This window comes from Hippocampus guttulatus, chromosome 16 (assembly GCF_054856545.1).
Source record: "Hippocampus guttulatus isolate MCC_2025c chromosome 16, RoL_Hgut_1.0, whole genome shotgun sequence".
In the NCBI taxonomy this organism is placed as follows: Eukaryota; Metazoa; Chordata; class Actinopteri; order Syngnathiformes; family Syngnathidae; genus Hippocampus; species Hippocampus guttulatus.
The window spans coordinates 617053-631758 of NC_141276.1; the positions used below are offsets into that span (position 1 = coordinate 617053).

Consider the following 14706-nt stretch of genomic DNA (forward strand, 5'->3'; position numbering starts at 1 on the left):
CAGCCATTCCGTCTCTCTCTCTCTCCCTCGCAGTGGTGGAGGTGAAAAGCAGCCTTCCATCGGGCATGCGGAGCCCAGTCGGAACGGCGGGTGAACAGAGAGGGGGGGGTGGCGAAGGTGGTGAGTACGCACGCATCCTCGATCGTCTTTGAGTGTTCTTGCTTGGACATGCCTGGGACACTTCAACCAGGAAATTGTGTCTGACCAAACGCGCTTGTGAGTTTTTACTTGTCATGTCAAAAAAAAACCCCCCAAAGAAAACTAGCATTGTCTGATACATGCGAGGTCTTCAAATGCGTCACGACTTCCTAAAATGCCCTCAAGCGCGCACCAAAGCAAGCGCACGTGGATGGACTAATAGCTCGGGCGTGTGGGAACGCTTGAAAGCACCCCTTTGACCTTTTAGGAGAGGGTGATCTTTTGTGTCCACCCCTCACTATTTTGTTTCTCCGTAGCGTATCCGTCACGCGATAAGCGGCCCGTTTTGTCATACTCGGGCCGGTCTTCGGACGCGGGGCCTCGTACGTGTTCAAATTAGAGCTCGGACCGGCGGCCAAAATCCCCCTTCCCCGCTCCAACCGTTTCCATCTGTATGCGCTCTCCATAGGTTTCGAAGAAGGCTCCGGCGGCGGAGGAGCCCCCGTCGACCTGCGCACCGAGCCCAGGCTGGGCCCTTTGCCCGCGGGAAGCGCGGGAGTGGATACGGCTTTGCGCGAGCAGCAGCTCCAGCACGAACTGGTGCTACTCAAACAGCAGCAAGAGCTCCAGAAGCAACTCCTATTTGCCGAATTCCAGAAAAAACACGAAGTGCTCACCAGACAACACGAAGTCCAGCTCCAAGAGCACCTGAAGGTACCGAGCGCCTCGAGTTGCGATGTCGCGCTACCCCGAGGCGCCCCTTGACTCGGGAATGAAACCGGGCGCCGCTCGGGGTGTGTCCCCCCCCCCCCCCCCCCCCCCGATTCCTGTCAGTTGGTGCAGCCGCGGTTGCGATCACGCCTTTTTGTCGTGGCTTTGCAAGCAACAACAGGAACTGCTGGCGGCGAAGCGACAGCAAGAGCTGGAGCAGAAGCGAAAACTGGAACAACAAAGACACGAGGAGCAGGAGAAACTACGGCTGGAGCAACAGCTGCTTCTACTTCGCAATAAGGAGAAAGGCAAAGAGAGTGCGTCGAGGCCGTCGCCGCCGTAGCGCGCGCGAGACGGCTGCTGATTCCTCGCGCCCTTTGTTTGTGTCCGAAAGGTGCCATCGCCAGTACCGAGGTCAAGTTGAAATTGCAGGAATTCCTCCTGAATAAGAAAGAACCCGCTATCGGTGGACTCAACCATTCCTTCTCCTCAAAGTGCTGGTAAGGAGGAATAAGAAGAAGAAGACGAATCTCATCAACTGCGATGCTTGCGTTATCCTTTAGGCCAAACCTTTTCCAATCGCTCACATCGGCTTGCTCCGACGCTGTTTTACCGGCGGGCCTTGTCGTGTGTCCGCAGGGGAGGCCAGAACGCTTCCCTGGAGCACAATTCTCCACCCCAGAGTAACACTCCGGGAACTCCGCCGTCTTACAAACTTCCCACGTTGCTGGGGAACTACGAGGGCAAGGACGACTTTCCGCTCCGCAAGACGGGTAAGCGAGGACATCGCCCTGTGTCGCATGGTCTCTTTTTTTTTTTTTTTTTTTTATAAATTCCAATTAAATTGGCCGCGGTTAAAGGCTTGAAAAGGAAAGCGTTAGCGGCGCAATTCATTTTTCAATCCAACCGATATCCTATGCGGCCCATTGGTCACGTCATTGTGGACGTGGCCGAGTTTGCGTCCTCCTTCAGCGGCCCGCGTGCGCCGCACACGCGGCGAGTCCCGTCCCAAAACGCAGCGCTCAAAACTTTGTTTGGAGCGTCTTTGCCCAAACGCCGGCAAGGTCGGCTCTCACCCTGGTGTGATGTCGGGCCCAATTTGTGATCCCCGTGTCCCGTTGATGTATTCTCGAACATGTTCACTCCCCCCCCGGTTCCTTCCGGCGCCGCGTCGTCAGTGCGCGAACACCGTACGCCAGCCGCAATGACACGTTGACATCGCGTACCGAGAAGGCAGAAAAACGAAAGGCCGTTTTCATCATTTCCCCCCCTCAAAGAAATTATACGTCGCCATCATCTGGAATGGAGCGGAGAACCGGAATTCATCGTGGTTTCATTTCATTTTTGCGGATCCCAATCAAATGAATGACTTGACCGGAGGTTTTCGCCAAGCGGACCGTAGACCTGAATCCAATTTTTTTAAAAAAAACCCTTGCACACTAGATGCCCTCACAGTGCAACAGATTTGGAGTGGTTACAGAAGCAAGCGTGGCCAAGTCAAATAGTGGCGAGTCAAGAAAAAAAAAATTGCCACCCAAATAGACTGAAAGTGTTTCAGCAAAGCGTTCGTTTTTATCCAATCTGTTGGCACAAACATTCTCGCTTTCTGAAGGTAGAGCTTTCATATGGTTGACTTTTCACCCACCGAAAACGAAGTCTCTTTCGTCGCCTTCGGGGCTCCCTTTGACATTTTGTGTCCGACGCACGAGTAAAACTGTAAGCAGCAAATGCAGATAGATGTATTGGATTGGTTCGTTTATTGAACATAAAACATATACAGTGATAATTGAACAGAAAATAAGGTAGATAAAATAGTCAAAAGAAAGAAATCAGTCTTCATTCAACACAGTTATTATGTTCAAGGGAGTAGGAAGAAGTAAAAAACTTATCTAGTCCTACCCCGTTATGTGTTTATATCTAATAAATCATTTTTATATCAATCAGAAAAGAAAACAAGTAAGAAGAAAGAAGTCTCCCTTAAGGCTCATACTTTACCCTGAACCGTGATATTTTTACAACTTTTAGATGTGCGGTTAAAAAAAAAAAAAGGAAACTCCTTCCTCGTCAGTCGACTTGGTCACGCCAACGTTTTGTTTTCTCTCCTTTTTGTGTCATTCAGTGTCGGAGCCCAACCTGAAGGTGCGTTCGCGGTTGAAGCAGAAAGTAGCGGAGAGGCGGAGCTCCCCGCTCCTCAGAAGGAAAGACGGCACGGTCATTAGCACCTTCAAGAAAAGAGCCATTGAGATTTCGGGTAACGTCCACGAGCCTCCGCCAGATGATTGCGAGCAAATTCACCCCCCTCCCCCCCCACGGGATCGATTGACTGACGGATGGATGGCTTGATCTATTTTCACAGTCTCTCCTCTCTGTAGTAGCGCTCCAGGTTCAGGGCCCAGCAGTCCCAATAGTTCCAATTCCGCTATTGCCAACGGCAACACCGGCTCCGTGCCCAACATACAGAGCGAGGTACGCAAACGCACCTGCGCGGCGGGCAAAGTTTCCGAGGAATTCGGCGGCGGCGTCGTCGTCGTCGTCGACGCGCGGATGGAAATGTGGCGCTGTTGTTGACCTGCGTGTCTCACCGGCAAAAAGTCGCGCGTTCTCTGCTCGCCTTTGGATTCGGGGCTCCAAACGAAATACGTCGCGCGTTATCGGGGCGCGGCTCCATCCGCCGAGCTCCCGAGTGTACCGCAACCGAGTGTGTGTGTGCGTGTCTGCAGCTTCGATCCCTTCATCAAACGCTGGGGGCCGATGGCACCTTGAGTCCGCTGAGTCTCTACACCTCACCGTCTCTTCCCAATATCTCGTTAGGCCTCCCTGCGAACACGCACCTCACGGTAGGCAAAAAGACACGCGCCATCGCCCACGTCGGACGGCGCAGCCGGACTCATTTTTGCTTTGTCTTCAAAGAATGTTTCCGTCTTACGCGGCCCGCGCTCACCTTTTGCCATCGCCTTTTTTTTTTTTTTTTTCGGAGCCAAATTTTAGGCCTCTCGAGCGCACCTCGAAAATGCGGTGCGGCTTTTCTGAAAGCGCGACGCGACTCGATGAAGATCTATCATATCGTACGACGTAGCTCTCTATCTAGCCTGCTATTTGTCTCTGTAATTCGGTGAGACGGTTCAGGAAGTGAATGGTCGTCTTTCTTCTCCGATGATGTCATCTAATTTGCCTGTTGAACGCATGATCACACTTGACAGGCCTCGCAGAAGTTGTCAAGCCAACAGGAGGCGGAGCGTCAAGCCATTCAGTCGCTGCGGGCGGGTGGCGCTCTAACCGGGAAGTTTCTCTCCACGTCCTCCCTGCCCGCAGGTGCGCATTCATGCATTGACCGGTCTATTCGTGCCATTCTAACTGCTCCTCAATGACATGCGTCGCTATTCTGAGGTTTGGGTCAGTGAAAGCGGGGGGGCGGGGGGGGGGGGGATGCTTCCACGTGTCCTTGGTTCAGTCCAGTCTGCCTAAAACGGAAAATGCCGAAGCAGGCTCGGTGGCCGCCGTTGCTCTTTCTGTCCCGTCATCCATCGTGTTGTCGTCTTTGATCAGTCGGGCTCCTCATTCAAGGATAGGCAACGTAGTCGTATTGTTGAGTGTCGAAAGAGAAACCAATCTTGCTTTCTAGCTTCTTCTTCTGTATTTCTTTTTTTTTTTTTTTTTTTGCAGGGGTAGGGCATGATGTCGAGACTCCACCTCCGAGCTCGCACTCGGCTCATTCTTCATTGTTACAACACGTGCTACTCCTGGAGCAGGCCAGACAGCAAAGCGCAATGCTAGCCGGTACGCACGCGCATTCCCTGCGCACCAAAATGATTGATTGATTGCTGTCCAATTTTGTCGAAGGTGTAACTCCGGCGTTTTTGCACCCCGACCTTGCGCTCTCTCAGTTCCCATGTACAGCCAGTCGCCGCTGGTTACAGCGGAGAGAGGCGTCTCCGGCGGCATGCGACCCGTCCACAAGTTGCCTCGCCATCGGCCTCTCGCCCGTACCCAGAGCGCTCCTCTGCCCCAGTCGCCGCAGGCCCTCCAGCAGCTCGTCGTTCAGCAGCAGCATCAGCACTTTCTGGAGAAACATTACAAGGTCGATCCCACGCGTCGACGAGCGCGCTCCCGCGCGGCCTCACGTCGTCGCCTTTTTTTGTGTAGATGCTTTCAAAGGGTTCCGACCTACCCAGACCGCCTCCCACTCATCCGGAGGAGACCGAAGAGGAGCTGACGGAGACCAACGACATGCAGGAGGACGACGACGACGACGCGCGCAGGTGATCGCCGAGCCGAGGGCTCCGCGTAGCTTTTCGACAGCTGGCGTGCGTATCGGCAAGCGCGTCGGGTTTGAAACGGACCTTTGGAGCAGGGCTCGGAGCGAGGCGTCGGACGACGCCGCCATCCCCTGCGAAAGGCGCGGCGTCCATCCGAAGGAGGAAGAAGGAGGAGGAGGAGGAGGAGGAGTCGTACACGTCAAAGGGGAGAGCACAGAAAGTGAACTGGACGAAGAGGATGAGGAAGATGACGTCATCCAGCTGGGGGATAGCGAGGAAGACGCCAGGGCGAGCTACTCTCAGGTTTGTCTCTTTTTTTTTTTGATTTGGATGAGTCACACCGAGTTGCGCTCCGTACGAAAGATGCCAGTTGCCATTTTGCCAGTCCCGTATCGAGCCGCCCCTCGTTGTGGGTACCGGAACGCCACCCCGGGAAGCGAAAAACAGCAAAGTGGGATTTGGACATCGGAATTCGGGTGTTTGAGTATCTGGAGAAAATCCCCGCAAGCACGGGGGGGGGGAGAACATGCCACTCCGCTCGGGAGGGCCTGAACCGCACACACAGTCGCTTGTGTCGTATAAACGCATGTCATTAGAAGGAGAAACAAAGACGCAGTCTGGCCTGTGCTGCTGAAACCACACACACACACACACACACACACACACACATGACGCTATATTGACATCACCAGCCGGTGACTCAACCGCTGGATTGACTGCGTGCGCATGTGTATGTGTGTGTGTGTGTGTTGTCAAATGTCTTGGAGTGTTTGTTTTTGTGTCCACCCACACGTGATGACTCACCCAGTCGACAGCGGGGATCACAGCAATGCGCGCTATACATCGTTTGTATAGAACTCTTCGCACACACACACGCATCGACCGAACGATAGCGGCTACGTAAACATTGTCCGGACAACAAAAGACGATCACGTGAACGTCCGACCGTGCGCGCGGCCTCCGTTGACTTGAGCTCCTCGATTGCCGCGGCAAGCGAATTGATGGCGCGCCGGGCTTTTCTCGCAGCGGATGGGCGCGTTCCCCTCCCCGTTGCCTCACAGACCTCTGGGAAGAGCGCAGTCTTCTCCCGCGGCCGCCGTCAACCCCGTCAGACATCTCTTCACCACAGGTGAGCGTGCCAAAGCGACAACCGGCCGGCACGGGAAACGGGCAAAACGCGGCCCGTCGAACGTCAGACGCTGTCTCGACGTGTCGGTCGGTACAAGTTCAAGCGTTCTTTCTACTCATAGAAGGTCTAGTCTACTCATTCTAGTCTTTATTTCCGTATTGATTCGAGCTCTCGATTCCATGGGCGATATTCACGTCGCGGCATTTCCGTTGCTTTCTCGTCGTCTCGGGCTTCGTCCAGGACTCGTGTATGACGGTCTGATGTTAAAGCACCAATGCGTCTGCGGCAATGCTCATATCCACCCGGAGCACGCCGGGAGAGTGCAGAGCATCTGGTCCAGGCTGCAGGAGACGGGCTTGCTGGGCCGCTGCGAGGTAGGCGCGCTCGCACCTCAAAGAAGTCGAGAGTAAGCGCGCAGAAAGCCTTCTCGGTCACTCTCTGTTTGTGTCTGAGCAGAGAATTCGTGGGCGCAAAGCTTCCCTGGATGAGATCCAGACGGTCCATTCCGAGTTTCACACGCTGCTCTATGGAACCAGTCCGCTGAATCGACACAAACTGGACCACAAGAAGCTACTGGGTACAAAAGGATTGGCTTTGAAGGGCGGTGCCCGGAGATACCCGTTTCATTTGTTCCCTGACCACACTCAAAACTCTTCAATCTCAAGTCACGTTTCCTCACTGAAATGAAATCGAAATGCCCAGAGTGCATCGCGGCATTTGGCGATGGCAAATGTGAAGGATAAGCTTTTTTTTTTTTTTTTGTTGCGCTTGCATTCAATAGGCATGATGCCGCTCCTTCCGGAGGAGTCTCGCCACCCGAGGACCCCGACGTAGAAACGCACGCCGAATGTATTCTTTTTCCCACGGGATAAAGAATACATGCCCGCGACTCTCGTTACGTTGTTTGTCTACACGCGTCGCTCCGCGGATTGTGCACAAATGTCAGTCGTGGAAGGCCTCTAACTGTAGCCGGGCGGCTGACTATCGTATGTGATTGGTTTCATGAGCCGATGTGTCATTCTCTTTGTTTTACGTTGAGTTTGATGAGAGGTCAAAGCAAAAGCTCGTATCTTGGCAAGACTCTCAAGTCGCAACGCTCGTATCTCAAGGCATCGCCGACTTTCTCTTCGGTGTTGACCGCAGCGGCCGGGTTGGCCCCTCCGTCCTCTCACGTGCGCCGCCGCCTGTGGTTTCAGGTCCCATCAGTCAGAAGATGTACGCCGTCCTTCCGTGCGGAGGAATAGGGGTGACTTTTCTTTCCTTTTCGAGACCTTTCCTTCGTCATCGCGCTACGTCGCTCGCCCGTTTTCAGAACTGGAGCGCTTTCGCTGCTCCCCGCAGGTGGACAGTGACACCGTGTGGAACGAGATGCACTCGTCCGCAGCCGTCCGCATGGCGGCGGGCTCCGTGATCGAGCTGGCCTTCAGGGTGGCGGCGGGGGAACTCAAGGTAACACGCGCACGCACCGACGTATACCGTATGTCCGTGCGGTATCCTCAAAAGGCCTCGACCTCTTTCCGCGGGCCCGTCCTTGACTGTCTTTTTCTGTCTTTGTACTAGAATGGCTTTGCAGTCGTGCGTCCGCCGGGACATCACGCCGAGGAATCCACTGCCATGTTCGTACATGCGTCTGATTTTCAAACGCTGCAACCGTTGCACAAAGTTGGTCTTCTCTGAGGGCAATTAGGAATCTGTCTTGTCCTTCTCTTCACATGTGTGTGTGAGCAGGGGGTTTTGTTTCTTCAATTCCGTAGCCATCACTGGCAAGCTACTGCAGCAGAAACTGGGAGTGGGCAAGATCCTCATCGTGGACTGGGTTAGTGAGCTCGCGCATGCATTTCAGTTGTTGCCACCGCAGCTATACCGATTGAACAGTGGGTGGCGCTGTTGCTCACCATAAACCCCCAAAAGGTTTTTGGCTCGTCTCGTGCTGTTTACGGCGCGTGGATTGACACGTGAGTTCGGACCCTCGGTCTCCAACCGGTTTCTTAGCACGTATTCGTTTTTTTTTTTGCGATACAACAAGAGCCCGTTTAACCATGCAAATAAATTCTCAGCCACCACACCGGTCGATTCCTAACGACGCTCTCCCTCGGATACCTCTGCAACCTGTCGCTGCAGGACATTCACCACGGCAACGGCACGCAGCAGGCCTTCTACGGCGACCCCGACGTCCTCTACATCTCCCTGCATCGCTATGACGACGGCAACTTTTTTCCTGGCAGCGGCGCTCCCGAGGAGGTAAGCGCATGCGAGCGTGGATTCCCCAACTCTCACGCCCTCGCTCTCTGCGCTCGCTATATAATCATGGAAAGGATGACAAGAAATGAAGTCCTGAGCGGACGACTCGATCTCTTCTTTCCACAGGTGGGATCGGGTGCAGGTGTTGGCTTTAATGTCAACGTAGCTTGGACGGGAGGAGTCGAGCCCCCCATGGGCGATGTTGAGTACCTCACTGCCTTCAGGTAAACACCACCCACTGCCGGAAATACATTTCTTGTCATTACAGTGAGCTCTCGACACGCTTCAGTGTTTTGTGGGCTTCCCCCCCCCCCCCCAAAAAAAACAACAACAAAAAACTGTTTAAAAATACAGCCACATCGACAGCCAGACTGCGGAAAGACGTGTTGTTTCATTTTGATGCGCGAGATAGAAGGTTTCCCCGCATACCGAACAAAGAGCTGACGTGACTGGGAGGCTTTGTACGTGGCTCCTCAAGGAAAGCTTTGCCCCCCATCGGTACCTGCGATGTTCCTCGCTTGCAATAACATCACTGATCAGAGAGACGACGACATCGTGGACAGCGGCTCTTCCGTCCAGCTTACTCCCGCGTGGATCGATCTACGATTCTACGTAACTGGTCTGTTATCGACCGCCTGTAGTCTCAGACTATCACCAACAGGGGGCGCTAACAGCCTTGAAATTCCGCTTCACATTTAACTGGATGCAAACTTTACATCCACATACAAACATCTCGTCTCGGTTAGTGTTCACTTGTAAATGAATCCGCAGGCTGCCGAATGTACTCTCTCAATAAAACGTGTTATTGTAAGTCATAGTTACTTGATGATGTCATCTACTGTTGGGACGTTGTGCGCAGGAGCGTGGTGATGCCGATTGCTCAGCAGTTCAGCCCGGACGTGATCCTGGTGTCCGCGGGCTTTGACGCGGTGGAGGGTCATCAGTCTCCCCTCGGAGGTTACATTGTTTCTGCCAAATGTGAGTTCCAAACTGGTTACCGGTCTCTTTCCGTTTAGCCCCCCCCCCCCCCCCCCAAAAAAAAAGTCTGTCATACCGATGAAAAAATGGATTTGACGTACTGTATCCCGCATGGTTTGAGCGACTGCTGCCCCGTTTTGGCAGGTTTTGGTCTGCTGACCCAGCTCTTGATGGGTCTGGCTGGTGGGCGTGTTGTCATGGCGCTCGAGGGAGGTCATGACCTGACTGCCATCTGCGACGCATCAGAAGCGTGCGTCTCCGCGCTCCTCGGAGACCCGGTAGGAGAGTCTGCCTATCCTAGATAGGCCTATCTGCCTATCAAATGCTCCCTTGATCTCTGCTTCTGACATGACAATTCCGCATGAGCCTTCTTTCGTCGCGTGTGAGTGTTGCCGCTCATTTAAGACAGCCCCCAGCCTCATAAGGGCCGACTGTATTTTCAAGGTATGCTCTACAAGTGTAAACTAAGTGAAGTATTTCAGGCCGGCCCGGTCTGTCCGAGGTGTTGCGTGTGATGTGCGCATAGGGGCGGTACCCTTCAACCGCTTCCCGGCCAATGGCAGGACACGGCTTTCCACTTTTACGAGTAAACAAATAGATATCTCCTTGTTGGTCCTTTTCCTTCCGCTTTTCCATTCTCTGCCACTTTGACATGACTAACCCTCTGCGTGTCCTTGGCAGAGCGACTCTGCATTTGAGTGGCCTCAAGAGAAGCCGTGTCCGAAAGCCCGCGCCTCCCTCGAAAGAGTGCTCGAAATCCAGAGTGAGTCAGCACGCGCGCATGCGCACACGCACACTCAAGATTCAACAGCCTGCAAGTCTTCCTCTCACTCTACTCTGTGTTTGTCTCGACGACTCCTGTAGGCAAACACTGGTCTTGCCTCCAGACTTCGTCTCCGACAAGCAGCCCCTCGCTATTGGACGGCCCCCCGGCAGCTCAGGTTCAATCGGAGAAGGACGAGGCGGACACCGTTAGCGCCATGGCCTCTTTGAGCGTCGACGTCCAGCAGTCGGGCTCGGCCGCCAACATCGCCGACGCCGGCAGGTCGGTGCAGTCGCGAGGTTTTCGAAGCCGGATAACACTTTGTCAGCAGCGCACGTTCATATTATTCTTGAGCTGACACCCAAATAGCGAGTGAATTGCTGCCTTGAAAATGCTTGCTAATTCCCAGGTGGTCAAAACGTTCGCTCGGAGCCGTCAACGTCGCTCCCCGTTCCGACATCTTCTTGAATGCCGCGTGTCGCTCTCGGGGACTGACGGTGTCTTCCCACGCAGGTCTACGGAGGAGCCGATGGAAGAGGAGCCCGTTTTGTAAGAGGGCCGCGCATGCGATGTGCCGCCGTAACCTCCTCCCGGCGGCGACCCTTCTTCTTCCGGATTGTGTATCGGTACGCACGCGTTCGCACCGAGTGGAAACGGCGGAGGAAGCGCTCACAAAGTCGGCTCTCCCCGCGGGAGGGGGGGGGGGGCACTTGTATGCGTCTCCACGGCAACCGGAGGAGGGGCACGTCAGCACGGACACGCCTCTCGTGTAACGTTGACTCTCCCTCCTCTCCTTTCGACCTGCGCACGGCACCGCCCGCCGCCCTCCTTTTTGTCACCTCTGCGAGTGACGGTTGGCCAGTGCGGCGGAGCAGGCGGCCGAACGGACGATGAGGAGGAACGAGGTGCCTTTCTTTGTCCACTCACTCACGCGCACGCGAGAGGACGACGTTCGGTCGAAAACCGCCGCAGCACCTCAGCAAATGAAGCAGCCAATCGGGACTGAAGGAACACGGCGGCGCGCACGGAGCTGCTGTGTCACTGAGTCACTCCATTTTCTGGTCGTTTTCTCCTCATCTGATTGCCTTAATTTGCCATTTCTTTGTGTTTGACAAAGGGAGAGGTTGTGGCAGTTGGAGGACACGCATTTCGAAATGAGGCGGCTGGGGGCTGTGTTGGGCTATGTCATGTGTGTCACTTGAAACCACCGCCTCTTTCTTCCCTCTTTATCCCCTTCGAGAACAGCGACCATGGGATCGTGGCATGTGACCACTCCGTCCCTCTTTTTTTTTATTTAATTTTTTTATTGTACTGATGTCATTTGGTGTCCTGTCTGTTGCCCACAGTTGCATCACACTGTCACTGTGTGTGTGTGTGTGTGTATGTGTGTGTATATATATATGTGTGTGTGTATGTGTATATATATATATATATATATATATATATATACACACACACACATATATACATCTGTTTAAAAAAAAATAGATTTTCTCCTTTATATATATATCTATATATCTCAGTGGCGTTCCTTCAGGGCCAGCGAGGCCTTCTCTGCTGGCCTAAACATTCTCAGAAAAGTAAATTTAATACATTTAATTTTCTGAGAATAACATAAATTTAATTTATTTTATTTTCATAAATATGTAAACAAAATTATTTCCCTGTATTCTTTATGTCATATTATTTCCACTTAGTCGAGTGGCTTAATTAAACTTGCTCGGGGCCTTCAGATGAAACAGAGCAGGCCCCTGTGCGCTGTCAACGAACGGGCACAGTCAGCTTGCAATAGCCAATCAGATCACGAGTCTGCCCCGGCCTGACGTCGACACTGGACGTGCGCGTTCGGTGATTGGATGAGCGCCTGCTAGTGGGAGCTGTTGCTGCATTTTGACTTAGCGCCTGCTAGAGGGAGCTGTTGCTGCATTTTGACCCAAAATGGCCGAAGGAGAAGACGTTGATCTGCTTGCCGGACTACTTTGCACACAATTTTCAAGACGGACCTTCCACCGGATTTACCCATTTAGCTTGTTTTACCAAGGCAGCAAGGAAACATCAGAGCACGGCTGGCCACTTACAAGCTACGGTGCGTTTCAAAACGTTTGGGGACACTCGCGTCCATCTGCGGCTCAGTGAACAGGCACTACATTGGTGAGTCAATGAATTTCATTTTCCATTTCTTCTTGTCCCTTTATTTCGTTAGTATTAAATTAATGGTAACGAAATAAAATGACAAAGATACAAAAATGTATCAAATAAATCAGCTCACCTGCAATTTAGAATGGCGCATTGTAGTTAGCTTCGTGCACTCAAATTCGTTCAATCTCAGCTGCTCAGCATTTTCAGTTATTTGCTGTTGTATAGCCGATTCTCAAGATGCAAACGATCTGTTAACTTTATTTTCAAAGAATAGTTTTTTTGGTGTCTAATATGAAACTGCGACATTGCGCAATTTATTGGACGGGCTTGTTTAAGATCACACTGCGTCATTTGGGTGGCATTTTATTTCGTATTTTTAAATTTTTTATTTTTGACAATATCTATAAATTTAGTTTCCTGCTCTTAATTGTGAATGCATACTTGATGGTTTTAAATGCTCCTGAAATGAAGTGCTGCCTGACGAGCCTATACTGTATTGTGTTCATGTATGTGACGTTCCTGAAGGCCTAAGGTTGAATGCACGGCCCGCCACTGATATATATATATAGATATATATGTGTGTGTGTATGTATGTGAATGTATACACACATGTACATCTCACACTTATATCTAGATATTTATAGATCGATCTCCCTCCCTCCGTATATATAAAATTGATCAGAGTGGTTATATGAGTAGACTGTATGAAGAAATGTTGAACTGAAATGAAGTGCAACACCTGTTTCATGCTGAGATGCGATTGTTGTGAATGGAGGTGGACTGCAGGCTCTCTGGCAGGACCAAGCCTGGACTACATATATGGAGATGATTGAGAAATGCAACTTTGGGAATGTCCAGAATTGCAACTCATGACTACATAGATCTATATATTTTTTGCTGTACGTTTATGCATAGGAGCAAGACCATGCAAAGTCTTTCCCTTTAAACGCATTGCAAGCCGATCGCGATCCAAGATGCTAAGTCCGCACTTGTTCGTTGGAGGGCAGCATGCAGAAAATGGGAAGGAGGAAAGGGCCACTTTAAAGTCCCTAAACTTTTTGAAACACGAAGCAAGTAGGTGACGGAAGCAATTCTAGATCGTTTGGATTGTCTCGTTTATTTCGTGAGCTTTCTCCTCGAGGTGTGAAAGTTTTGGGGCTGGCCAACAGCCACAGAAGAGATCCGGTCCTGCACATCCGGAACCCCCTCAAAAAAGAAAAGTGTAGCGAGGTGAGCATTTTTTCAAACGGTGACTTGAGGATCGTTCATGTGATGTCATCACACGTCGGCCATCGAGCACAAAGGGGAAGAACCTATTTTGATTCACGACAGCATTTTGAAGATCCGTTGTGTTATCCTTTGAATCGTGGTTCATTTGTATCTCGAGAAAAGTGCGACAGTCCAGCCCGCCTTGTCACTCTGACCACCAATCTTGTGGCCCACGTCAGATGGCATTTTGGGGGGGGGGGGGGGGGGGCTCTGCCTTTTGCCGAGACCGCGTGTGCTCATGACTCAATCGTCTCTCTTCTAGCTGTTTGATGCTGTGGTGTACATGAACACGTTTGGCTAACAGTTGGTGGGTGGGCGGGGCCTCGGGTTGGGGCGACCTTTATAGTTGGACATTTGTGAGAAAGGTCCGTGGGACCTCCCCGTTTTGTTTGGTCCCCCCCCCCCCCCCCAGGAGCAGGGATCTCCCCTCTTCTTCCTTCTCTCGCCTCGGCTCATGAGCGGAAACATTCGAATCTCGTTTCGTGGGAACTGATCACAAGCACATTCCTTTTTGTCTTTCCTGTTGATTGAAAAAGGAAGAGAGAAGCAACATTTTCCAGTGTCGACTCACGTGTATATAAAGTGCATCTAAGTGTACACATGTGCAATACAAGCTACCCGAGCGATCTATTACTGTGACTCTTATTGACGATGAGACTCGTTTTCTCTCCGCACCCTCGTCGAAACGATTTCCTTTTGGTTGAAAGGGATGCTGACTCTTGCGGTGATTGGCACTCACATTCAGTTTGGGGCTCTGTGGACGTTGCCTTCAAGCCCATTTTCAATATCCTTGGCTGTCAAGTTGTGATGTTGACCCTGAATCTCGGTTTCTTTGTTGTTGTTGTTGTTTTTTAAAGTGGGCCTGGTGTTAAACTTGTCCGGAAACTCAATAAAGCAATTCACCGACGGACGCTTGCGTTTCACCGAATGCGACTGGCAAGCTCTTCCATCGTGCGAGTGGACATTTCTTACGAGCTGTCAATGTTTTCGCATTAATGTGGATTTTGCTCAATTCTGGTCTGGCCAACTTTGCTCCCTAATTTCAGGCCACAGGGGGGATGCAAATAAACTTTTGAGTTCAA

General features: G+C 51.9%; 1 protein-coding gene across 7 annotated transcripts in view; it reads left to right on the top strand.

The window, feature by feature from the left end:
• Window positions 1-14706, top strand: part of hdac5 (histone deacetylase 5) — a 29294-nt gene extending 14588 nt beyond the window's left edge. For all 7 annotated transcript variants that reach the window (XM_086132145.1, XM_086132144.1, XM_086132143.1 and 4 more), the window contains 27 exons: window positions 34-120; window positions 608-852; window positions 1022-1166; window positions 1244-1349; window positions 1489-1622; window positions 2969-3100; window positions 3206-3315; window positions 3570-3686; window positions 4050-4161; window positions 4513-4626; window positions 4734-4927; window positions 4993-5108; window positions 5201-5408; window positions 6132-6234; window positions 6475-6608; window positions 6691-6811; window positions 7431-7480; window positions 7576-7683; window positions 7795-7850; window positions 7963-8050; window positions 8356-8475; window positions 8602-8699; window positions 9335-9453; window positions 9598-9731; window positions 10135-10216; window positions 10318-10498; window positions 10730-14706. In XM_086132145.1, the coding sequence (XP_085988271.1) occupies window positions 34-120; window positions 608-852; window positions 1022-1166; window positions 1244-1349; window positions 1489-1622; window positions 2969-3100; window positions 3206-3315; window positions 3570-3686; window positions 4050-4161; window positions 4513-4626; window positions 4734-4927; window positions 4993-5108; window positions 5201-5408; window positions 6132-6234; window positions 6475-6608; window positions 6691-6811; window positions 7431-7480; window positions 7576-7683; window positions 7795-7850; window positions 7963-8050; window positions 8356-8475; window positions 8602-8699; window positions 9335-9453; window positions 9598-9731; window positions 10135-10216; window positions 10318-10498; window positions 10730-10769 (3254 nt within the window). In that variant the 3' untranslated portion in view covers window positions 10770-14706. The remainder of the gene's footprint in view (window positions 1-33; window positions 121-607; window positions 853-1021; window positions 1167-1243; window positions 1350-1488; window positions 1623-2968; window positions 3101-3205; window positions 3316-3569; window positions 3687-4049; window positions 4162-4512; window positions 4627-4733; window positions 4928-4992; window positions 5109-5200; window positions 5409-6131; window positions 6235-6474; window positions 6609-6690; window positions 6812-7430; window positions 7481-7575; window positions 7684-7794; window positions 7851-7962; window positions 8051-8355; window positions 8476-8601; window positions 8700-9334; window positions 9454-9597; window positions 9732-10134; window positions 10217-10317; window positions 10499-10729) is intronic.